Raw genomic sequence first — 26254 nt, 5'->3', positions numbered from 1 at the left:
TTTTTTGTTATTTAAGTTCAAAACCTCCACAGTTCTTTTCATGTAATTTACTTAAAAATATTGTAGCCTTTGAACTGAATAGTTTGGTTTTGTTGGATACTATTTTCATCTTCATGATAAAAAGTTGGTGTTTCATTTTTTGGTAGCAGTTACTTTCCTGCCTGATTCTAATCTTTGAACAAAGCCTTTCCCACTAAAACCTGTATTCATTATTCCTAAGAGCACCAATGTTCTGAAAAGTGAAGGGACGGAGAATAGCAAGACACACCCCGTCCAGCCACGTCCCCGTCCTCAGCCCTCTGCTGACCCTCCGGCCTGTCCAGCCAGGTCCCCAGCCTCAGCCCTCTGCTGACCCTCCGGCCCGTCCAGCCACGTCCCTGTCCTCAGCCCTCTGCTGACCCTCCGGCCCGTCCAGCCACGTCCCCGTCCTCAGCCCTCTGCTGACCCTCCGGCCCGTCCAGCCACATCCCCATCCTCAGCAGCGCCCTGGGTGACCCTCAGGCCCTGTCCAGCCAGGTCTCCGTCCTCAGCCCTGGGTGACCCTCAGGCCTCATCCAGCCAGGTCTCTGTCCTCAGCCCTGGGTGACCCTCAGGCCCCGTCTAGCCAGGTCTCCGTCCTCAGCCCTGTGCTGACCCTCAGGCCCCATCCAGCCAGGTCCCCAGCCTCAGCCCTGGGTGACCCTCAGGCCCCGTCCAGCCAGGTCTCCGTCCTCAGCCCTGGATGACCCTTAGGCCCCGTCCAGTGCCGTGGTCAGTACTGGACCACACTGGATCACGCTGTTGGCAACCAGATTGAGCTCAGGGTTCTATGAAGACACCACAGGCTTTTAACATGAAGGCTGTCTTGCCGTGCATTGAATCTGTTTTTCATGAAGCAGAAGGACAGGTTAATTACTGGAGAAATGCTGGAGTTTGGGAAATTCTGTTATCTTGGGAGCAAAATGTTTTCAATACCACATTAGTTTTTCAGCTTAAGAATAAAGCTGGGAAATTTTGCCTTCAGCTATTAGTTTTCCTGAATCCAAAGAGACGGGCGGGGCAGGATCAAAAATACTTATTTGATCAAAGTTATTGGCTCTGAAGGTATTCTTCCCTGTTAAGAAAGATGAAAGGTGTTGTTTTTATTGCATGCTAGTAACAGTGTAATTTTGAACTAATTGGTGTTGAACTGCCAATCACCTGGGGGGAATGCAAATAGATACTCTTACAATTTCCTTTGAGGTAGTGAAATCTTATGTCGGGGCTGGAAGAAAAACAGAATAATACCGTTAAATTGACCTTAAATGAGCTGCTTTGTGGTTTTCTTGGAGAATCCCTTTTTATTTTTCATGACTTGTCCAAACAGGTTTGTCTACCAATTTGACTTATTGACTAGACAATGCCGACATTAAACATTTTAGATTTATTTTGAAATAAAGTAATGATAATACAGTTTTAAGGATATTTTCATTTTCCAGTGCAACTTAAGGCCACATAGTTTCAGTGTTTGTGTGTAGATCATCACGATTCTATACAATAGCCACCATCTCCTACGGTCATTTATAAGAAAATACTCTACAAAAAGCTTAATATTTTTATGTAGGTATTATATTACCATGTCATAAAGTATGGTAATATCTTGAAAAGTGTGTTGGTTTAGATGAATAAAAGAATGACTTAATTGAGGTCAATAAAACCCATTCTTGATTTTTCTGTGGAAGCCCAGTATTCACCTACTGTGTGCCTAGAGATGGATCATCTGAAATAAAAGCACAACATTTCAGAAATGTTACTTCTTTTATTCTCCTTGAAATCGAACACTGAGTGGTCTAGACATTTGTGCTGAGCTGTGTAGAAAGAACCACAAATAGGTGCTGTGTAGATAGATACATAAGTAGGCGCTGTGTAGACAGACCCACAGGTAGGTGCTGTGTGCGCTGTGTGCACAGACCCACAAGTAGGTGCTCTGTAGACAGACCCACAGGTAGGTGCTGTGTGCACAGACCCACAAATAGGTGCTGTGTAGACAGATCCACAAGTAGGTGCTGTGTAGACAGACCCACAAATAGGTGCTGTGTAGACAGATCCACAAGTAGGCGCTGTGTGAACAGACCCACAGGTAGGTGCTGTGTAGACAGACCCACAAGTAGGTGCTGTGTAGACAGACCCACAGGTAGGTGCTGTGTAGACAGACCCACAAGTAGGTGCTGTGTGAACAGACCCACAAGTAGGTGCTGTGTAGACAGACCCACAGGTAGGTGCTGTGTGCACAGACTTACAGGTAGGTGCTGTGTAGACAGATCCAAAGGTAGGCGCTGTGTGCACAGACCCACAAGTAGGTGCTGTGTAGACAGACCCACAGGTAGGTGCTGTGTAGACAGACCCACGGGTAGGTGCTGTGTAGACAGATTCACAAGTAGGTGCTGTATGCACAGACCCACAGGTAGGTGCTGTGTAGACAGACCCACGGGTAGGCGCTGTGTGCGTTATGTAGACAGACCCACAGGTAGGTGCTGTGTAGACAGATTCACAAGTAGGTGCTGTGTAGACAGATCCACAGGTAGGTGCTGTGTGCACAGACCCACAAATAGGTGCTGTGTAGACAGATCCACAAGTAGGTGCTGTGTAGACAGACCCACAAATAGGTGCTGTGTAGACAGATCCACAAGTAGGCGCTGTGTGAACAGACCCACAGGTAGGTGCTGTGTAGACAGACCCACAAGTAGGTGCTGTGTAGACAGACTCACAGGTAGGTGCTGTGTAGACAGATCCACAGGTAGATGCTGTGTAGACAGACCCACAGGTAGGTACTGTGTAGACAGACCCACAGGTAGGTGCTGTGTAGACAGACCCACAGGTAGATGCTGTGTAGACAGACCCACAGGTAGGTGCTGTGTAGACAGACCCACAGGTAGGTGTTGTGTGCACAGACCCACAAATAGGTGCTGTGTAGACAGACCCACAGGTAGGGGCTGTGTGCACAGACCCACAGGTAGGTGCTGTGTAGACAGACCCACAGGTAGGTGCTGTGTAGACAGACCCACAGGTAGGTGCTGTGTAGACAGACCCACAGGTAGGTGCTGTGTAGACAGACCCACAGGTAGGTGCTGTGTAGACAGACCCACAGGTAGGTGCTGTGTAGACAGACCCACAGGTAGGTGCTGTGTAGACAGACCCACAGGTAGGTGCTGTGTGCACAGACCCACAGGTAGGTGCTGTGTAGACAGACCCACAAGTAGGCGCTGTGTGCACAGACCCACAGGTAGGTGCTGTGTAGACAGACCCACAGGTAGGCGCTGTGTGCACAGACCCACAAGTAGGCGCTGTGTGCACAGACCCACAAGTAGGTGCTGTGTGAACAGACCCACAGGTAGGTGCTGTGTAGACAGACCCACAGGTAGGTGCTGTGTAGACAGACCCACAGGTAGGTGCTGTGTAGACAGACCCACAAGTAGGTGCTGTGTAGACAGACCCACAGGTAGGTGCTGTGTGCACAGACCCACAAATAGGTGCTGTGTAGACAGACCCACAGGTAGGTGCTGTGTAGACAGACCCACAGGTAGGCGCTGTGTGCACAGACCCACAAGTAGGTGCTGTGTAGACAGACCCACAGGTAGGTGCTGTGTAGACAGACCCACAGGTAGGTGCTGTGTAGACAGATTCACAAGTTGGTGCTGTGTAGACAGACCCACAAGTAGGTGCTGTGTAGACAGACCCACAGGTAGGTGCTGTGTGCACAGACCCACAAATAGGTGCTGTGTAGACAGACCCACAGGTAGGTGCTGTGTGGACAGACCCACAGGTAGGCGCTGTGTGCACAGACCCACAGGTAGGCGCTGTGTGCACAGACCCACAGGTAGGTGCTGTATGCACAGACCCACAGGTAGGTGCTGTGTAGACAGACCCACAGGTAGGCGCTGTGTGCACAGACCCACAGGTAGGCGCTGTGTGCACAGACCCACAGGTAGGCAGTGCGTAGGCAGACCCACAGGTAGGCGCTGTGTGCACAGACCCACAGGTAGGCGTTGTGTGCACAGACCCACAGGTAGATGCTGTGTGCACAGACCCACAGGTAGGCGCTGTGTGCACAGACCCACAGGTAGGCGCTGTGTGAACAGACCCACAGATAGGTGCTGTGTGCACAGACCCACAGGTAGGCGCTGTGTGCACAGACCCACGGGTAGGCAGTGCATAGGCAGACCCACAGGTAGGTGCTGTGTGCACAGACCCACAGGTAGGTGCTGTGTGCACAGACCCACAGGTAGGCAGTGCTTAGGCAGACCCACAGGTTGGCGCTGTGTGCACAGACCCACAGGTAGGCAGTGCGTAGGCAGAGCCTCTTGATCTTGTTTAGTTTTAAATGTTAAAATGAGCCTTTAAGCAGATGACAGAGGTAGATTGCATCAGGTCATGAAGGTGTTGCTTCTTGGTTGGTGTTTCCCCTTTTGTCACTTCCCCATTCAGATTCTGTGGCTGTATTATTGGCAGCAGTTGTACTGTCTATTCTGATGTCCTTTTCTTTCAAATTCCGTATACTTATTAGATTTTTTTCTAGCCTTGAACTAGTTATTGGAGTACTACTTCTTTACAAGTATAGGGAATCAAAGGTAATTTAGAATTATATTTCTAATTAGTGACATATAGAAGTTGAATGAGTTAATTGCAGATACACACAGAATAATGTATAAATAATAGTGATAAGGAGTCAAATATACTTATGGAAAGACTTAAATTGTTTAAATTTAGACCAGAGATACTTGAAAACCACTCCAGCATCTTTCATAAATCTTGTTAGATGGAAATGTTCATTAATTCTGTAACTTGATTGCTTCCTTTTTTGCTTTGGCTGCCAGAAACTCAAAACTAAGTTTGTAGCCAGACTATAGTAGCATTGGGTCACAGTACTTGAGTGTCTGTGTATTATGTTTGCTTTCAGTCTCTTAAAAATATGTTATATAGTTGCAAGCAGAATGAGTAATGAGTGTGTGTCAGTGCATCTGTGATCACAGGTTCTTCAAAAGACAGTATATAGGATTTCTCTAGTAACAGTGAGGAAGGAGATGCAGAGGGTGCAGGCTTTGCTTTTAAGAGACATGGACTGAGACTGTGATTTCCTGGGCTTTTGAGTATATTCCCTTGGTGGGGTTCCTGGTACGCCTTGCTACGGCTCTGCCTGCCACTGTCGACCTTGAATTGTTGGGCTGAATCTCCCTTGAAGAAAGGTCTGCTGTTTCTCCAGTGAGACTCCGTCCCCAAGACCAGGCATTGCTGAGGCCCGTGGCTGGTGGGTCCTTGCATTTAGGACTGTCGGACAAGGCATGAAAGAGATGACGAGGACAACTGCTCTTGTATAGTGCTGCGTAAGGAAGACCAGGACCATTATCTGAAACAAGTGGCTCCCACTTGCGTTAACAGTTCATAGAGAGACAGCTAAGAATTTGTATTTAGCTTGCAGAAGTCATAACATTAAGATGTCAGCAGTACAGGACAAGACTGCCAAGGAAATAAAAAAATGAAAAAACTCGACAGAAGATGAGGTAGTGTTTAAGGTAGACAGGACAGTGATCCTCTGATACATCCGTTCCTAGCGCCCAGTTCCTTAAAGGACAAGACCGGGCTTGGTAGACACGGCTGAGGTGAGACCTGGTAAGACCTGGGAGCACAGTGAAGGACTGAGGCAGGAGGGTTAGCATTGGCCTCAGGAGCTGGGGGAGATGAGACAGTTCCCCCGTAGTGTCCAGAAGGAACACAGTCCTACTGACCCTTTGATTGTTGGACTTCTGGCTTCAAAAACTGCAAGGAAAAAATCCCCAAACCCCTCTTGTTCCAGTCCTCAAGCTTTATGATAATGTGCTGTAGCAGCAGTATGAAACTTAGTATAGTCCTTCTGAAAGTTAAATGAATTATTTGGTAGATCAAGTGGAAGAGCGATTTGTGTCACAGACCAAACGCATAAACACAAGGAAATCCTATTAAACACAAGACATTGACTACAGAAGGAAGACATCTAATGTAAATAATAGGCATCTAGAAGGAGGAAAAAGGAAGAGAGAGAAGAAGGTAGATAAGTAAAAAATGGGGGAAATTTTCAGTGAGCTGCAGAAAGATCTGAATGAAGATGAAAAGGTCAGAGAGTCCGGGGCAAGATTAAAAGGGAAATTATAGATGTGTGCTCATACGTGTGTGTGTGTGTGTGTGTGTGTGTGTGTGTGTGTGTGTGTGTGTGTGTGTGTGTGTGTGTGTGTGTGTTGTGGTGGTAAGGATGGAATCCACAGCCACAAGACTGTGTATGCTTTGCAGGTGTGTGTGTGTGTGTGTGTGTGTGTGTGTGTGTGTGTGTGTGTGTGTGTGTGTGTGTGTGTGTGTGTGTGTGTGTGTGTGTGTGTGTGTGTGTGTGTGTTGTGGTGGTAAGGATGGAATCCACAGCCACAAGACTGTGTATGCTTTGCAAATGCCCTAAACTTCCAACCTAAAACATAAAATTAAAAAAATGAGGACCTATCCTATATGATTCTTGAATTCCAAAAATAATGGAAAATGCTGAGCACCTGTGAAAACTCAGACTTTCACAAATACAGGTTACTTGCACAGGCAAAAGAGGTCAACATGGTATTTCCCATTTGCATCTTGCTGAGGGTCACTGAGTGATATCTGCATGTATGAGCAGAGGATGAGACTGTTAGAGATCACATGTTCCCAAAGATGTCATTTAGCTATTAGGACAAAACAAGCACTATTCACTTGTTTATTTTATATCTGTGTACTTAGTACCTAATTTGTGCTTGGCACTGGTGTAATTTCCACACTGAAGGAAAAGTTTAGCAATAGTTTTGAACTAAGTCTCATCCGTTGAAGAAGTGGGTGGGAAAGAGTGAGAAAATGGTTAGATATAATGGTCCTTTTTCACCTTGGCAAGGTAAGTTACCCAGAAAGGTGTTCTGTAAGAGTAGGAGTAGGACCATGTAACATTGGTCCTAGGAATGAGATGGTATTAACCTGAGGAAGAGAATAAATAAAATTCTACTAGAAAGAAAAAAAAGAAGGAATAAAGAACAAGTTACATCACTTTGAAGTTCCAGAGCTACTTGAACGAAGGAACACATCTTGGTGTGCTGGTCAGCTGACATGCGGGTAACACAGGTTAGCCTCCGGACATCGCTGCCGAGCGGCTGGGAAACCCACTTGGGAACTTGTTTGCGAGAAGGCAAGCCTAAAAGCATGAACATTTTGGAGGAGAAAAATCAAGACGCAATTTTGGAATTTAGCAAATGAGAAAAGCGTGGAAGTTGTCAGTGTAGCTGACCCAGTGAAGCTGAATCCGAAGTCTCCTGTGCCCAGTGTCCCTGGAGTCCCCCAGAGCCCCAGAAGGGCGTTCCAGATGACATGGTGAGAGCTACACCAGGCAGAGTGCTGGGAAATCCCGTGGTGAACTGATCTGCACATCCTTCTGTCCATTCTAGCTACCAGACACCAGCCTCTCCCGTCTCAGCAGCTAAGTGAGGATCTGGGGCACAGTTAGTGTGAGAGTTCAGGTAGATAGAACATACAGGTGCCAGTTTCCTTAATCCTGAAGAAGGAAGTGAGGAGGTCTTAGTTGGAGTATCTGTCTAGCCTGAGAGGAAAACTCTACAGGACTGATAATAGAATGTCAGCTTCTCCTACAGGAAATCTCTTGTCAAGCTCCACCCATACAGTTTTGAGTTCCAAAGCAGCATTTCTATTGCTTCATTTAGAAACATAAGTAGACAACTAAGGCCTTCCAGCATGAACAAATCAAGAAGACCATGCATGAAGGCTCCATTATGCATGGGAGAATATCTAACGATGCATTCCTACAAGCTGAGGTCACATCACAGCCAGAATATCTAGTGAGTGAGCAGAGAGGAATTCTTGGAAGTTAGATATAAGAACATGGAAAAAGCTGGGTACCAGTGGCTCACGCCTGTAATCCTAGCTACTCAGGAGGCTGAGATCTGAGGATTGAGGTTCAAAGCCAGCCCTAGCAGGAATGTCCAAAAAACTCTTGTCTCCAATAAACGCAGAAAACCGGAAGTGGCACTGTGGCTCAAGTGGTAGAGCGCTAGCCTTGAGCTGAAGAGCTCAGGGACAGTGCCCAGGTCCAGAGTTCAAGACCCATGACCGACCAAAAAAAAAATTCTTCCAGAAAATAGATTAAAATGACAAAAATAGGGAAAACAGGAGAGAAGAGTTAAGAATGTCAGAGAACCACTTAATGATACTATGAACCATCCACCTAACAGGAATTCCAGATAGAAAGCAAAGAGAGAGCTCACCTTGAGCTGAAGAGCACAGGGACAGTGCCCAAGCCCAGAGTTCAAGCCCCATGACTGACACCCCCCCCCAAAAAAAAAAGCAAAGAGAGAATCAGGAGAAAAAGGCAGGACCAACATGATTTTGGAGGTTCAAAGCATCCCTTGTGCCCAATCCAGTTCGTAAAGATGGATTCCCAGGAGATGACATGGGAGGACTGAGTAGCAGACATTTATGGAACAAGAATTTCTGCAGACCTCAGAAGCAACTCCTCCAGCTGGGGTGATAGTGCGCATACGACATGGTTCTACAAGGGTTCTGCACCAAGGCTTGGCTTCCAGCTTTAGGAAGTGGGGCCTCGTGATGGTCTGTCCTCAAAGGACATCTTGTCCCTTTCCTCCTCTGTGCTTCCCGGCTGCCAGGGGATAAGCAGCTTCTGCCATGAGCTCCTGCTGCCACTATGCCCTGCCTGTGTCAGGCCTGCAGCAATGCGCCCAGCTGCCCCGGGACCACCCTGCCCTGCCTGTGTCAGGCCTACAGTAATGCGCTCAGCTCCCCCAGGACCACCCTGCCCTGCCTGTGTCAGGCCTACAGTAATGCGCCCAGCTGCCCCAGGACCACCCTGCCCTGCCTGTGTCAGGCCTGCAGCAATGCGCCCAGCTGCCCCAGGACCACCCTGCCCTGCCTGTGTCAGGCCTGCAGCAATGCGCTCAGCTCCCCCAGGACCACCCTGCCCTGCCTGTGTCATGCCTACAGTAATGCGCCCAGCTGCCCCAGGACCACCATGCCCTGCCTGTGTCAGGCCCACAGTAATGCGCCCAGCTGCCCCGGGACCACCATGCCCTGCCTGTTCAGGCCTGCAGCAATGCGCCCAGCTGCCCCGGGACCACCATGCCCTGCCTGTGTCAGGCCTACAGTAATGCACCCAGCTGCCCCGGGACCACCATGCCCTGCCTGTGTCAGGCCTGCAGCAATGCGCCCAGCTGCCCCGGGACCACCCTGCCCTGCCTGTGTCAGGCCTACAGTAATGCGCCCAGCTGCCCCGGGACCACCATGCCCTGCCTGTGTCAGGCCTGCAGCAATGCGCCCAGCTGCCCCGGGACCACCATGCCCTGCCTGTGTCAGGCCCGCAGTAATGTGCCCAGCTGCCCTGGGACCAGCACCTCTGAAAGCACAAGCTAAAACAAATCTTCCTGTAACTAGTTCCTCCAGGTACTTGTCACAGTGACAAGAAACTAATACAAATGGTTTCTGAAAAATTGGTATGTTTTTTTTAAGAAAAATCCAAATTTGGGACTTGAACTCGGTACCTGATGCTTTCACTCATTGGCTACCGCTCTTACTAATTCAAACCCCCTGAATTAATTTTCACTTGATAAATTCCATCTAGGTATCCATATGTGTATCCATGTGTGTTTAATTTCAAGTAATTTTCTTTGAGTCATCTTTTCTTAGCAAGCCGCTAGAGATAGGAACCACCGAAGTGGGGAAAGAGCCATGCAGGCAGAGCTGGAGAGGGCTCTGGGAACAGGTGTCTGTGAGAGCAGTGGCCTCTGGGCCACTCAGGACCTCGGAGCTACTCCTTTTGTTGTTGATTGTGGGGCTTGAACTCAGGGCCTGGGCACGGTCCCTGAGCTCTTTTACTCAAGGCTAGCGCTGTACTACTTTGAGCCACAGCTCCACTTCTGTTTTTTTGAGTGGTTAATTGGAAATGAGAGTCTCACAGGGACTGTTTTGCTTGTTCTGGCTTCAAGCCACAGTCCTCCGATCTCCGCCTCTCATTATCTAGGGATTACAGGTGTGAACCACCAGCACCCAGCTGGAGCTACTTCCTTAAGAGACTAAAGCTCACACTATAACCAAGAGAAAGTAGAGATAATTGGAGTTTGAATTAATGATAAATGCACAGGAAAATGAGGCAGTTAAAAATAATTTCTCATTCTAGGAAGCTGGGTAGAATATTGAGGAAGAAAGGAAGATGGGTTATACTTGGCCTTGTGGATAGAGTTTGTGTTGAAATATTATAGTGTAGACATAGAACATCAATCTAGCCAAAATTACCAGTGCGTCCTATTGGGAGAAAGGACTGAGTGAGGATTAGAAAGCGCAGACACTTTTGCCTCGTGTCCTGTAGGGAAGGTGCAGGCAGAGCTCACTCCTGGGAACTGAGACATCGTGGTGAGAGAACCCAAGGACCACCGACCCGCTGGGAGGCAGCCGTCCTTGGCCGGCAGGATTAGAACGCGGCAGGCATGTAACAAGTCTGAACAGCGTTCGATGTTGAGCTATGTGTACACTCTGTTCTGATAAAGATAAAACTTTAAAAAACCCACTGATCGCAAAGGCAAATAGTAGGGAAGGTATAAAGCAAAGTCTATTAGCTGTTATACTGAGTGCAAGTACTATATTTTACCCCGTGTAAATGGACTATTAAAGAACAGAGCTAATCAATGGGTTGCTTAACATGCATAATTTTTGCTTCAGCTGCTGTTTGCTCTTTCTTCCAGTGAAGCCAAAATCTTTGCAGTGTTCCTGTTAGATAAGATCTAGGGAACTGCTTGTCAAAAGTTCTCTGCTTTTCCTGACTCGGAAACCAAAGTTCTTCCTGCCTGGACACTCTGTCAGTCTTGACCCCAGCAGCGTGAGGGCTGAGCCTGCTGGGCAGCAGCCTCTCCTAACATGACAGTGGAGATGGTGGAGATGGGAAGTTTTGTGCTGTCCTTGGAGCTCATGAATTTCTTTTTGGGTTTAAGTGGAGAGTCAATTTCAGTTGCTTATCACCAGTGAATTCTGATACAGCTTAAACCTATCCTAAGATTCAATGGGTCAAGAAAAAGTATACAGTAGAATTTTAATCAACCATTAAGAAAATGATATTGCATCATTTGCAAAGAAATGAGTTAACCTGGGAAAAAATTATGTTAGGTGAAGTCAAAGACAAAGGACACATCTTTTCTCTTATATGTGGAAGCTAGAACTAATTTATAACTGTACAAGAAAACATACGAACTGTATGCAAGTGCACACAAATATATTAACCGAGATTTGCTGGGGAGAATTCAAATGGTGTAAGTCCTTAGGAAAATGAACTCGCACTCCAACAAAATGAATACCAGGAAACGAGTGTGACAAAAGCAGGGGGGAAAGGCACAGGGCAGCAATGAAAGGAGGGTGAGCACGCTGCACTAGTCAGTGGGCAGCCTGTGAGGGCAAGAAAACTTAGGGGAGGGGCAGGTTAGGGGATACGGGTGAGAAACAGGCAGCATCAATCAGGATGCATTGTACTTATCAAACGATTTTTTGAATGGTAACTAAGTCCTTTGTACAACTGTAATGATTATATTTTGCTAGACAAAAAAAAATAGATTGATCTGGAGAAGGGAAACAAAGCACAAAAAACAAAAACGGAAGTAATTTACCATCATAAGATAGAATGTCAGTTGTAAAGAATTAGATTATTTTTAGCCGTACAACAACAAAGTAAAACTTCAGTAGCTAAATATACATTCATAATGAAAACAGGAACTCTCAAATGCGAAGGAATCCTAAGGAGAGCACATTTGTTTTGGGGGAATTTTAATTCTTCTGTTTCAGACTAACAGAGAAAGCAGGAAAAATAGGAAGATCCTCATGTAGATTGTGGAGAGGATAAGATCTGGCCACTCGCGTTTAGGGAGAAGCCTGGCGAGCTAACATGAAGGTCCAGAAGTTCGCGTTGCCACATGCAATGCAGGGGAAGATTCTGAAAATATCCTTCGAAAGCTATTATGGAAATATACATTATTGTAGTAACTTGAGTTATTACAGTAGATGGTAACATTTTGGGACTATAACCTTTAAGTATGTCTTAAAATTGTAAATGCTCACATCTTGTGACTCAGCAGTTTGAATTTTGAGAATTTGTCTTACAGACATAATAGTATGAAAACGCCGTGGCTCTGCAACCCGTTAATGTTTATCATACCACTTAGAGTGGCAAAAAGTGAGGAAAGCCAGAGTGTTCATAAGCGGAATACTTTGGAGTAACACTATACTGCATGCATCCTGTGAGCATGCTCCAGAGGCACAGGCTGGCTCTGTCGTGGAGGTGCCAGGGCAGGATGGCAAGATGTGCCCTGTTGGACCTCATTTGTAGAAAACACAAACCAAACCCAGCATTGTAGACATGAGGTGTGAAGGTGAAGAGACTGTGGGCTGTTGTCCTGTGAGGAGGGCGGCGTGGAGAAGAGAGCTTTTGTGCTAGGACTCCTTGCTTGTCAGCTTGTGTGATGAAGAAAAGACAGTTAGTCCATCAGTAAGGGTTTTACCAAGGCAAGAAGTTTCATAGAAAATGTGACTTACAGTCAGCAAGAACGTGGTGGTTATAATAGTAAAGATGTGAATGTACTTTTCTGTAAGACTCTCAGCTATCAGATTTTGCAGTGACGTTTCGGATTTTAATTAAATAACTATGCTGTAAAGTACTAGAAGTTCTGTGTTATGCTTCTAATTTTTTTTTTTTTTTTGCTTTGGGTAGGGCTGGCTTCACCAGTGGAATTCAACATAACAGAGCTGAAACAAGAACTTGATAATGTAAAGATTCTGAAGGCAAAATTAGGTACTGTATTTTTGTTCGTGCTTTCTGTATTGTCTTGGTTTGTTATTAAAGAATTTACTGTAGTCTAGAAACTAAAAATTTGTGAAGCTTTTAGTTTATATTAGAAATTTTTGGTCTGGGTAAGGTCTTTGGGGAGAGCATATGTATTCATTCATATTCTTTGTATAAATACAAAACAAAAACTCATCTCCAATGAAGTAGCAAAAATAAATAAAAATAAAAAATATTTTTCCCAAGATGTTAATTCTGGTTAAAATACATAATTCTATTATCTATAAAGTCTATTCTATTTATTCAATTTTATTCTATTTATCTATAAAATCTGTTCTATAGATTTATTTGTAAAGTATAAGGATGCATTTACTGAGCCTGACCTTTTTCGATTTTATTTTTTCCTTATCTCCAATTAACCACCAAAATGCTGGAAGTGGAACTGTGGCTCAAGTGATAGAGTGCTACCCTTGAGCCCCGAAGCCAGTGCCAACATCTAGGCTCTGAGTTCAAGTCCCAGGACCAGCACAAAAAACAAACAAACAAATAAGCAAGCAAAGCAATCCAGGAGCCAGTGGCTCACACAAAACCGAGTTTATTGAGTCCAGGTCATTTCAACCCTAAACTTCAGATCTCAGTTCCTGAATTGCTTTGCTTGCTTGCTTGCTTTCTTGCTTGCTTGCGGACTTGAACTCAGATGCTGGTACTGACTTCTGTGCTCAAGGGTAGCACTCTATCATTTGAGCCACAGCTCCACTTCCAGCATTTTGGTGGTTAATTGGCAATGAGGAAAATGGTACCCTTCTGTATATCACCTTTATAATAACAATAAAAAAATAAAAAAAGGTTAGGCCAGTACATGCATCTTTATACTTTACACCTAAATCTCAAGTAGCTTACCTCTCCTTAAAAAAAAAAAAAAAGTCTCACAGACTTTCTGCGTAGGTTGGCTTTGAACTGAAATCTTCAGATCTCAGCCTCCTGAGTAACTAGGATTACAGGCGTGAGCCACAGGTGCCCAACTAAGCTAGCTTTGCTTTTTTAATTGTTACAGGTTGATTGGTAAGTCTGTTTACTGTTACTATTCCATCTTCAGAAGTGGAAAACGTAATTATGTTTGGGTTTTTTGTTGTTGTTGTGGTTGTGGGGCTGAACAGAGCCTGAGCGCTGACCCTCAGCTCTTTAGCTCAAAGCTAAGCGCTCTACCACTTGAGCCACAGCGCCACTTCCAGCTTTTTCTGCTCATGTGGTGCTGAGGAATCAAACCCAGGGCCTCAGGCATGCAAGGCAAGCACTCTACCACTGAGCCACCTTCCCAGCCCTCCTGAGCTTCTTTTGCTCAAGGCTAACACTCTACCACTTGAGCCACAGCGCTACTTCCAGCTTTTTCTGCTCATGGGGTGCTGAGGAATCGAACCCATGGCCTTATGCATGCAAGGCGAGCAATCTACCACCGAGCCACCTTCCCAGCCCCATGTTTTTAAAACGCATATGTTCAAGTTATTGTCATTTCTGTAAATGACATGTTGCCCAGAGTTGTTTCAGTCCTCCTGCTCTTGATGGATTTCAACAGGGGCTTTGTCTTTTGCTCGTATGAATAATGTTGCTATGAACACTCTGTGTGTATCTCTTCGTAGAGGATTTTTCAGGACGTATATTGGAGATTGAGCTGGAGGATTGCTGCACATGTGCGTGTTCAGCTTTTTAGGCTAACGCCATCCCGTCCTGGTGTTTGTATCGTTTCCAACCCTGCGGGCCCGGAGCAGTGTGTCTCATTGTCCCGTGTCTGTGCTGACACCGGCCGCGCTGGGATTTTAAACGTCTACTGGGTTAGAGAATGGAAAATGACGTTTCACTTGTCTGTTTTTGTTTTTCCTTTTTACACTCTCTTTGGCTTTTCCACTCACATCGGGCACACTTGAGCCACACCTCCCTTTCCAGCGTTGTGCTGATTACCTGGAGACAAGAATCTGGTGCATTTGTCTCCAGGGCTGGCTCTGATCCTGGTCCTCGGGGATTAAAAGTGTCAGCCTCTGGTTCCAGCTCAGTGGTGTTTTGATTGGTTGATTTCTGGTTTGTGTTTCTAGTGCTCATGTAGCCGCTGCTTGAAAAACACTCATGGGGTGGGGTGGGGGTCGTCTTACTTCACTCAAATGTTCATACTAATACTAATTTTTGCCTCTGAAGAAACTTGGTCTTAACAGAGTTTTACTGTGTCTTTTCTGTTCCTCTTCTCACCCTCTTAGCTACTGAGATATGGAAGGGAAAGTAGTCTTAGTGTCAGGTTCATGTCTTATCCTTCCTTCCTTTCTTTCTTTCTTTCTTTCTTTCTTTCTTTCTTTCTTTCTTTCTTTCTTTCTTTCTTTCTTTCTTTCTTTCTTTCTTTCTTTCTTTCTTTCTTTCTTTCTTTCTTTCTTTCTTTCTTTCTTTCTTTCTTTCTTTCTTTCTCTTTTTTGGTCGGTCATGGGGCTTGAACTCAGGGCCAGGGCGCTGTCCCTCAGTTCTTCAGCTCAAGGTAAGCGTTCTACTACTTGAGCCACTGCGCCACTTCTGGTTTTCTGGTGGTTAATTGGAGATAAGAGTCTCATGGACTTTCCTGCCTGGTCTAGCTTTGAACTGCAATCCTCAGATCTCAACCTCCTGAGTAGCTAGGATTACAGGCGTGAGCCACTGGTGTCCGGCTTGTTTTTCTACCTATAGTTAAAATGTCTCAAATTCTGGCTGCCTTCGTAGCCTCAAACCTAGTGTTGATCTCCCTAGCTCTCCAAGTTTGCTGTCTTTTGCACAGGCTTCTGCTTACTCTCTCAGACTCTCCGGTCCATGTGGACCGCACGTTGGCAGGGCCGGCAGGGGGAGGTGGTATACATGGCTGGGCTCTCCTCTCTCCCTATCCCATCAGCTTCTTAAAGGCTGCTGCCTTGGTCACTCTCTGATATATTAATATAGATTGCTTTTTAAAAAGTTTGACTCCACTAGGTGCCCGTGGCTCACACTTGCAATCCTAGCTACTCTGGAGACTGAGATCTGTGAATTGCATTTCAAAGCCAGCCTGGCAGGTAAGTCTGTGAGATCCTTATCTCCAATGAGCCACTAGACAACCAGAAGTGGTGCTGTGGCTCCCTGTGGTAGAGTGCTAGCCTTGAACAGAAGAGCTCAGGGGCAGTGCTCAGGCCCTGAGTTTCAAGCCTACAATCAACAACAGCAACAACAAAAAGTTTAACTCATTTTTTCCCTGTAGCACGGGGTTGGTGTGGTTAGGGCCACCCGTTCTAACTTGCAGCATTTAGAAAACTCATGTTCATCTGTGGGACTTGAGTCTAGAGCAGATTTTTATTCACTCAAATATAGACTCATATAAATAGGTACCTCTACACAAAATGCATTGTATCTATATTTTTGAACAATATGTTAACAATATCTTTCCTGGGAAATGTTTTTTTTTTAAACCAGTGCTGGGCTTGAACTCGAAGCCTCGTGCTCCCTGGGCTGCTTGTCTGCCTGGCACTCTGTCCTTCAGGCCATGCCACCATGCTGGCTTTTGCTGCTTATTTTGGAGGTGGTATCTCAAGGACTTTCCTGCTTGGGCTGGCTTTGAACCAAGATCCTCCAGACCTCAGCCTCTTGTGTAGCTATGATTACAGACGTGAGTTACTGGTGCTGAATTGTTTTTAGGCTGAAATTTGAAGGCTCTTGGGATTGAGCTGATTAATTTAGCAAACTGATTTTAATAGTTTGTGGAAAAAAATATGTTTTTCAAAAGAGAATAATGCACATTGCTTATACCACTATGGGATGAATTTGTGTCTGAAGTTGTGGAAATTGCTGAGATTTTTAATTCTTTTTTTCTTCCACACAGAGAGACGCAAAAAGGCTTCAGCATGGGAAAGAAACCTGGTGTATCCTGCTGTTATGGTTCTCCTCCTCATTGAGACCGTAAGAGCCTACTGCACTGCTTAAATAAAACATGACATTTTATTTACTTTAGCGTTTGAATATAGCAGCTTCCTCATTTAAGTAGCTGCCAGGAAGGTGATTTTTCTGTCCACAGGATTAAAATCCATCTGTCCACATCTGTATTTGTGAAAATTTAGTAGTACAAATTAGAAATGAATGGTAGTTAGAAAAGGTCATCAAGATTAACTATTTCCTGGTGAAGCAGGAACTTCAGCTTGTGTCTTATTGAAAATTAAAACAAAGAACCAGTGGAAAGATAATAAATTATACTATTCAATAAGTTCTGACACTATTACACCTTTGAAGTCTGTGGAGTTGTGAGGTTCCAGTTGGTGAGGCCACTTAGTAAATGAATCTGTTTTACTATCTTTTAAAATAATAATAGTAATAATAATAATAGTAATTTTTTTTTGGTCCATTGTAGGGCCTGAACTCTGGGCCTGGGCACTGTCCCTCAGCTCTTCAGCTCAAGGCTAGTGCTCTACCACTTGAGCCACAGCACCACTTCGGCTTTTTCTGCTTATGTGGTGCTGAGGAACCGAACCCAGGGCCTCATACATGCAAGGCAAGCGCTCTACCACTGAATCACCTTCCCAGCCCAATAATAGTAATTTGCATGCCAGGCACTGGTGGCTCATGTCTATGATCCTACTACTCGGGAGGCTGAGAGCTAAGGATTGCAGTTTAGAGCCAGCCTAGGCAGCAAGGTCTGTGGGACTCCAATCTCCAATTGATCACCAAAAATGCTGCAAGTGGAGCTATGACTCAAGTGGTAGAGTGATATTCTTGAGCACAGAAGCTCAGGGACAGCAGCCAGGCCATGAGTTCAAGCCCCAGGATGGGCAAAAGCACGCAGAATAATAATAATCTGCAAAGTCTTTGAGTTTATTCTAGGATTTTGTATATAGGGACTTGGTTGTATATGTAGAATTTTGATCTTGTCTACCTTTCCTGTATTTTGAAACATACATTTGGTTACTTATGCTGAAGTAATACTTGTATACTGGCAGAACTACTTGGACACTAAGAGCTGACAGCTTACTTTTGTATTGCAGTCCATCTCGGTCCTCCTGGTGGCTTGCAACATTCTCTGCCTGTTGGTTGATGAAACGGCAATGCCAAAGGGAGCGAGGGTAAAGTAAATGCTTTTAATGACCTTTGTTTGCAGATGTCTGTGTCCCCATAGATGGTGAACGTTTCAAGTAAGTGAAGACATTCACCTCTCTGCATGTGAATGTCCTTCTATGAAGAGATTTCACCTTACCTATGAACTACGTTTTTGTTTCTATTCTTTTCTTTTGGTTTATCTATATGGCAGAGTGTATTTTGATTTTACTGAAATTTGTCTAATTCTTTTGTTGTTGTTGGTTGTGGGGCTTGAACTCGGCCTGGACACTGTACCTGAGCCTCTTTGTGCTCAAGGCTAGCACTCTACCACTTGAGCCACAGCACCACTTCCAGTTTTTGATGGCTACTTGGAGATAAGAGTCTCACAGGGACTTTTCTGCCTGGGCTGGCTTTGAACTGTGATCCTTAGATCTTAACCTCCTGAGTAGCTAGGATTACAGGCGTGAGCCACTGACGCCTGTCTTTGTAATTTTTTGTTGTTGTTACTGTTGTTTTTGTTGGTCGTGGGGCTTAAACTCTGGGCCTGGGCACTGACCCTGAGCTCTTCAGCTCAAGGCGAGCGCTCTACCACTTGAGCCACAGCGCCACTTCCTGTCATTCTTTAAGAACAATCAAGCTAACATAGAGTCCATGAAGAGCACAATAGGAAGACGGTGGGTGTGTGAGTGATCATGTTGTAGCTGTAGGTTTTACGATCTATGCAGGGCGGTCAGATGAACTTCTGTCTTGTTTAAGAATTTATTCAATTCTTTCAGTGAGCCTCTTGGATTTCACTGTCCCTTTGTGTTTGGCGTACTTGGTGTGTTTTTGAGACGAGTTCTGTCTCTGTAGCCCGTGCTAGCCTCAGTCCTGTTCTTCTGCCTTAGCTTTCCAAGTGCTGGGAGTATGGGTGTACTCGGCTTGGCACACATTTCTAGATGTCTCTGGTAAGTTTTGGTGTTTGAATTTTGACATTTAATGATATTTTTCTTTTTTTTTTTTTTTTGTCAGTTGTGGGGCTTGAACTCTGGGCCTGGGCGCTGCCCCTGTGTTCTTCAGCTCAAGGCTAGTGCTCTACCACTTGAGCCATAGCTCCACTTCTGGTTTTCTGGTGGTTTATTGGAGCTAAGAGTCTCACAGACTTTCCTTCCTGGGCTGGCTTTGAACCGCAATCCTCAGATCTCAGCCTCCTGAGTAGCTAGGATTACAGGCGTGAGCCACCAGCGCCCGACTTGAATGATATTTTTCTAAGTCAGCAGCTTTACCATCCCACTTAGGGATGACTTTAAATGGAAGACTTAATCACTTGTCTCTGAGAGTCAGACAATGTGTCTTTCTCTGTCACCATTCTTCTTAGTGCACAGCAGAGTAACTTGTACAGTGAGGGATGTTCTATGCGTCTGTAAATTGATAGATCATCTTTGCTATGGGCTTCCCTTGGGACAGAATACTCCAGAATATTTTCTATTCTGGCCAATATGCATTTGTAGGGAAGAAAAAGTGTCTTTTTCTTATTGTATAGAAAGTTCACAATAGGAACATGTCTATTAAAAGGCAGATTAAAAATAGACAAATTTATTTAAGTGCTATAACTCCTCAGAAATGAAACCCTAAAGAACTAGGCCCGTGTGTGTGTGTGTGTGTGTGCGTGTGAGTGTGTGTCTGTCTGTGTGTGTGTGCGTGTGTGCGTGCGTGCGTGTGCGCGTGTGCATGCGTGCGTGTGTGTGTGTGTGTGTGCGTGCGTGCGTGCGTGTGTGTGCGTGTTAGTGGTGGACTGCGCAGGCTGTGGTGGTGAGACCTGTGCGCTGGTGTCCTGCAGGGAAGTGCCCCTCCCTCAGCCAGCCGCGTGCACCTCCGTGAATCTCCTGGCCTCCTTGCTTGAGGGCAGCCTTGCTAGGCGTCTCCAACGCTGAGGTGCCAGCTTTCGGGCTGTCTGTCCTGAATTCGACCACTTTCCGTAGCATCATTCATTTCTTCTCTGATAAACTCTTTGCCCTTATTTTCTTCGTATATGGAATTTCCCTGGCTGTTCTTATTTTTTATGTTAAAATGCATATAGTGTATATGATATTATTTATTGATGTATTTCTTATTAGGAAAACTATACATTTATCTCTTGTTTATCATTTATGCTGAATAATGGAATAGTCATTCATATTCAGAGAATTCTTTCAATCATTCATGATGAGTAGGCTTTGAAATGTTGTTCCAACTTTATTTATTTATTTACTTATTTATTTTTTGGGTCCGTCGTGGGGCCTGAACTCTGGGCCTGGGCACTGTCTCTCAGCTCTTCAGCTCAAGGCTAGCGCTCTACCACTTGAGCCACAGCGCCACTTCCGGCTTTTTTCTTTTTGCTTATGTGGTGTTGAGGAATGGAACCAAGGGCCTCAGGCATGCAAGGCAAGCGCTCTGCCACTGAGCCACCTTCCCAGCCCTGTTGTTCCAACTTTAGTTGAGAATATTTTGCCTGTTCTTATTTTATAAATAATATCTTTTGTGTTTTCTTTTAAAAAAGTTAGGTAAAGATAGCTTTTGAGATTGGTGTATGTAGGAAAAGTTTATGCTTTTACTTTTTAAAAGTGTGTTAGTAGTTCCATCTTTTGTGAGTTCTGAGAAAGACTAGGGAAAAGGGAAGGGAATACGCAGTTCCTGTGTTTCTAAGCACGGCTCACATTGAGCATTGTCATTTTTTGCATGTTGCCTTAACTTTCAGACAGCCATCTGTTCTGTTTCTTTTCTACTTGTCTACTTAAAAAAAAAATCTCCCCAAAATATTAAGTGTTTTTCTCAAGTAACTAATTATTCTATATTTTGTAACATAGGCATAATTCCATGATGTTGACCAGAAAGGTAGAATCACATTTGGGGTCAGCAAATCTTTTGAGCTTGCTGACATTGCTGATGAATGTGGTGGTGGGTGAGTTGGTTGGGGAAGCCAGCCCGCCATCGTGCTTTCTCAGCCTTGGAGAGGTGTTACAGATAGAGATATTCCACATTCCTCATTTATGAAACAGCAACTTTAGGAAAACGAACCATGGTGTCACTGGATTCTGAGAAGTGTCCTTTTCCCCTGCAGGGTCCTGGAATAGGAAATGCCTCTCTCTCCACTTTTGGTTTTGTGGGAGCCGCACTTGAAATCATTTTGATTTTGTATCCTTGCCTTACATGAACGTTCTGTCTGTTAGCAAGCTCTCTGCCTGGCTTCTGGGACTGTGCTAATGTACCAAGATACTTGTCTAGGAGGAAAAGCAAGTCAGTCCTCATGAAGCAACAAAGCCGCCTTTGGTTTGGTTTTGTTTTGCCTGTGGCCTGAAGACTTGGAGAGGCTCTGAGGCCTTGGGAGGCCCGCCCTTCTCCAGGGTTTTCCTTGATTCTCGCAGCTATCTCCTGGTGTCTTCTGTCGTTGGTTTCTATAGCCTCCGATTTTTTGAAAACTTTACACCCAAGAAGGATGACACAACTATGACAAAGGTGAGCCCTTAGCCGTTCTTCTGCCTTCTAAGATGAATGTCGTGTTTTACTCGTTGTCACGCTGTGTGGCTCATCTGCAACGACAGGTATTTGTAAGTTGCGTAAACACAAACTGGAATCAGTGGGAAAGGATGTGCTCTGTTTAATTTGGGCAGCATCCATTCACTTGTAAATGCACAGAACTACAGAGCTCACTAAGTAGCTGTGGAAGACTCCTGAAAGGCCCCTTCTCAGCGAGGGAAAGCCCACTGCTAATGAGTAACTCATTGTGCTGACTGTGCTTCAGATGGCTTTGACACCTGAAGAACTTGGTTGCTACTACTCGTAGAGACAACGTATTTTAAATTTGAATAATTAAAGTAAGACGGAAGAGTCCTGTCCAGAAACATTTTGTAGTCTGAGGCTAATTTGACTTTCTACAATGTCATTGGCTTCAGAATAATAGAGGCTGTTATTTTATATAATGACTGAATCTTGGTAAAATATTCCCACAGTCTGATAGAGAAGAGGCTGGTAAGAGCTACTAGCTTGTTTTCTCTTCATTATGTGCTCTATATTTTTAAGCCTAGCTAAAGGAGAGCAGTTGGTTACATACACTCATCTATCTATCTATCTATCTATCTATATTTATATTTATGCTCATACATATGTAATAATGTGACTTATTTAAAGTGAGTAAGAGGTTGTGGTATCCATTGTTTAGTTTAAGTGATGGCAGTATTGATCAGTATTTTCAGCTGCTCTTATTTAATATGAAAGAACAAGTGTGGATTTCTAGAGTTTAGGTGTGGAATTTGATGTTTTTAAAACTATCTTAGTAGGTAAGCACAAAGTAGGTACTATATAAGTGAACTTAAACTGCAATTTGGCTTCAAATACAGCAAAAATACTAAATGTATCTGTTTTACTTGACAGGCAGAACTTTTTGACATTGTTAGCCACAAAATGCACGTAAAGTAATTTCAGTGTTCTCCAACTTTATATTTGTGTCAACTACTGCAATATCACAGATAACTTTAAAATACTTGTAGGAAAAGCTGATTATTCTTTAAAATGTTAAATGTCCTGGAGAAGAACAAGCACTAGGTAGCCGGAGTTAGTGGAATGGTCATGACTGCCTAACTGCCCGCGTGCTTCTGCCTCCGCAGATCATCGGGAACTGCGTGTCGGTCCTGATCTTGAGCTCTGCTTTGCCAGTGATGTCCAGAACACTGGGTAAGTCTGCAAACTGTTCATTTAAAATGCTCGCCTTTAAATATATGCTTGCTAACTCTTCTACTGTACTTTTTAGGCCTCTTTAAAATGTGTGCTGTACCCCACATCATTCTCTACATTCTGTTCAGTACTTCAGTTAGGTATGGGGCCTTCCCAGACAAGTGCTTTTATCACATAAAGACCATTGATTCTTTACACTTAACACATTCCTTCCAACAATAGACCACTTCCCGGCACATTCACAGGTCAGGCTTTTGAATCTTCTAGTGAGGAAACTGGCTTCAGAACAACGGTCTAGAAAGGGTCGTCTTTCTTATATGAAACACCCTTGTGAGTGTGTAGTTTCGTGTGTGCTTTAAAATGCCGGAATTCGTAAGCTCGTTCAAGCTGCTCTGTGTCCAGGAGAAGAGTTGCAAGCTGTGTGGCATAGCCCTAGGACACAGCCGACCCGGACAGCGTGGTTCTGTGGAGTCCGCCAGCCTTCACCGCCAGCGCGCGGAGGCCTGTGGGCATCTATTGAAAGCAAAACAGGTTTTCACTGAAGTAACCGAGAAGATCTTCACGTGGGTTCTTTATCAGTACGAAGTGCTGTCCTTGTCTGTATATTTAGTTATTGTCAGAACCTTACTTCAAATAACCATTTCCACTAAGCAGTTCTCTGTCTATTGACTTAGATTTTAAATAATCAGTGATTAGAAAAGTGATGATAAAAGTTCTACCTGTAAACCCCAGCACCTTGCTTGCCATGGTAGGGCTGTGGAGCTGGTCCTGCCATTGGCTTTATACTTAGCTTCACAATTCAATAGAGAAGTTAATGTTTTAATAGAAAGTGGAATAAAGTGCAATAGAGAAAGAGACCACTCTTCCCCAGGCTGATGCAAAACCCATTTGTTTGTTGGTCTTATTTCTTTTTTGTTTGCTTTAGAGGACTTGTTACTGTTTTAACATCTACTTATTGTATGCTAATCTTGAAAATGACACAAACAGGCATGTTAATAACTTGGCTTAAAGCTAAATGTTACCCATCAGATAATTCAGTGAGGTGGTAGCTCCTCTACCACGCCAGCCCTGACGGTTAACTGACTGTGCTTTGTTGTTGAAGACTGATTGCTCATCACTAATATATACTGGTTTTATGGGGAAAATTACATGCTGAGCATAGATTTAATACAAAGAAAACAAATTAATGGCAAAATGTACTTTTTGAAGACTGACAAACTAAATTCCTGAGTAGCTTGCCATAGAGATAAATAAAAAGAGGAAGAAGAAAAAAAGAAAGATGGAACAATTAAAATGCAGCTAACAAATGCCTGGGCCCAGCTGTCCAAACAGGATTAATGGGGTGCATTAGGGTACAGTGAGTCATGTGGTGCCCGCAGAACCTGCCGTGCCTGGTGGCGCTGAATAGATGAAAAGAGATAAATGCGCTGCACAGATTCATGGCGGCTCTTCACGGCCAGGGAAGCACAGTGCTAGACGGGAAGACAAAGCTTTATGTGAGCATTATGGGAAATGCAAACTAGAAAGTTACTTTGTAATTCCTCTATTAACCCTTTAGAATTGAGTCTTTGATTTTAAGAAGGTAAAGTGTAGAGAATTGTCCTGAACATTATCCTGCGTATAGTAGGATTTCGATTTCTAGCTGAAAAGCTGTGAGACTAGAATAGAGGATGTGTTTAGCCACCAAATTGCTGGCTGTGGAATTCTTCACTCTCTCTCCGTGCCTCTCACAAGGAAGTGGGCCTCGGCATGGGAGCGCAGCACCGTAGCTGCGTGCGGGGAGAGGGGACAATGCCCTTGCAGAGGCAGCTTGATTTTTATTCCAGGAGTGTTTAGTGAAGATGAGAGTTCTAGCCTAATTTAAAATATAACATCTAGGATAAGATAATTAATTCGCTGATATTTTTGCTTTAAAAATGGAAGTGTTCTATGGCTTTTTTTTTCTTTTTAAAATTTGCCAACCGCTATTGATGTATCCCAGGTCTCAGGAGCTGTGGCTTTGGGTTAAGTGTATGCTGTAATAGCACACATTAATTGAAGAATTCCTATTTTAAATATCCTGCTACATTTGAATGTGGAAAATTCTGTATTAACTGAAACATGATCCCAAAATTAATAAGCATTTCACTTACTACAAGGAAATGAGTTGTAAGGAAAATTATGACCAGGTATTTTAGTCAACTATAATGAATGTAGATAGTAGCTTTATTGCACATAGACAATACAAAGAACTGATATTTAAAATGATGTGTTAGAACCCTTTAAGGACCTTTAAAAGAAATACTATCTGTTTTCTGCTCCAAAATGTCATTTTGCTTGAATATTCAGACTTCAGTTTTTAAAAATCTAACCTTTAGAAAGATTGGATGTCCACATTTTTGGTAAGCACTTTAGTAATAGAACAAGGCCCACATATTTATCTGTATCTTCCAGACTTTTTGTGATGAAATGTTTTAAATGATGAAGAATAGATTTGATGTTGTTGCTAGCATGCTCTTCATTATGCTTCATGAAGAAAACAAATGAGAGTTTGGCATTTTTTCCTTATTCTTCATGTGAAATCTCCTTAACCGGGGGGGGGGGGGGGGGGGGGAGGAGGGGGATTTTTCTTCATATGAAAAGTTTTGAAACGGTTTTGCTAATTTCTGTTTAAAAATTACTTTTAGAGCTAATTTTTTTTAATTCTGGAAGTTCTTTCTGAAGCTTATAAGCTACACAAGGCCCAAATTTAGATTTGAAAAATGTGTTTATTGTGTTAAAACCAAAATGCCGCTTCAAATCAGCGTTAGTAACCCCAGCTCCTGCCGCTCGCCGAGGCAGGGGGCGCTCTGAGCAACGGGCCTCTTCTTGAAGAGGCCTTTCTTTCTTGAAGAGGCCTTTCCTTCTTGAAGAGGCCTTTCCTTCTTGAAGAGGCCTTTCCTTCTTGAGGAGGCCTTTCCTTCTTGAGGAGGCCTTTCCTTCTTGAGGAGGCCTTTCCTTCTTGAGGAGGCCTTTCCTTCTTGAGGAGGCCTTTCCTTCTTGAGGAGGCCTTTCCTTCTTGAGGAGGCCTTTCCTTCTTGAGGAGGCCTTTCCTTCTTGAGGAGGCCTTTCCTTCTTGAGGAGGCCTTTCCTTCTTGAGGAGGCCTTTCCTTCTTGAGGAGGCCTTTCCTTCTTGAGGAGGCCTTTCCTTCTTGAGGAGGCCTTTCCTTCTTGAGGAGGCCTTTCCTTCTTGAGGAGGCCTTTCCTTCTTGAGGAGGCCTTTCCTTCTTGAGGAGGCCTTTCCTTCTTGAAGAGACCTTTCCTTCGGGGTTCGCGAACACGGCTGCTCTTGCCTTTTCACACTTCTTGCTGAAAAAATGCTATTTTCACAACTCCTGACACACGGGCAGATGTGCAGAAGTATAAGCCATATTGCCGACTGTGATGCTCATATAAAAGAAATGAAAAAACCTGTATTGAAAGTTTCCCAGCAAAAATTGTGTTTAATTTTTTATAGTCACATATATTACAGAAAATAATAAATGGGTGGTTTTAAGCAATTTTGGACTCATTATTGATGTTCTTAAATCCGAACAATAAACCTGCATATAGGATTTTCAGGAGTGAGGATTTCTTGAAAGTCTGTGCTGCAGATGTCCGAGCAGTGGCGGCTGGACCCCACCCCTGGGCGCCGGCACGTTCCTGCTC

At 44.3% G+C, this 26254-nt stretch overlaps 1 protein-coding gene across 7 annotated transcripts in view; it reads left to right on the top strand.

Moving 5' to 3' along the window:
• Positions 1-26254, top strand: part of Lmbr1 (limb development membrane protein 1) — a 123369-nt gene that overhangs the window by 87178 nt on the left and 9937 nt on the right. For 5 of the 7 annotated variants that reach the window (XM_042671586.1, XM_042671587.1, XM_042671584.1 and 2 more), the window contains 6 exons: positions 12767-12847; positions 16695-16771; positions 17848-17925; positions 20979-21052; positions 21283-21373; positions 22522-22588. In XM_042671586.1, the coding sequence (XP_042527520.1) occupies positions 12767-12847; positions 16695-16771; positions 17848-17925; positions 20979-21052; positions 21283-21373; positions 22522-22588 (468 nt within the window). The remainder of the gene's footprint in view (positions 1-12766; positions 12848-16694; positions 16772-17847; positions 17926-20978; positions 21053-21282; positions 21374-22521; positions 22589-26254) is intronic. The other 2 variants (XM_042671589.1, XM_042671585.1) reach the window with 1 other exon arrangement.

Source organism: Dipodomys spectabilis, unplaced genomic scaffold (assembly GCF_019054845.1).
Source record: "Dipodomys spectabilis isolate Male_0828 unplaced genomic scaffold, ASM1905484v1 ptg000646l, whole genome shotgun sequence".
In the NCBI taxonomy this organism is placed as follows: Eukaryota; Metazoa; Chordata; class Mammalia; order Rodentia; family Heteromyidae; genus Dipodomys; species Dipodomys spectabilis.
Note: the sequence above shows the minus strand (reverse complement) of the source record. Positions and strands in the feature narration are given on the sequence as shown.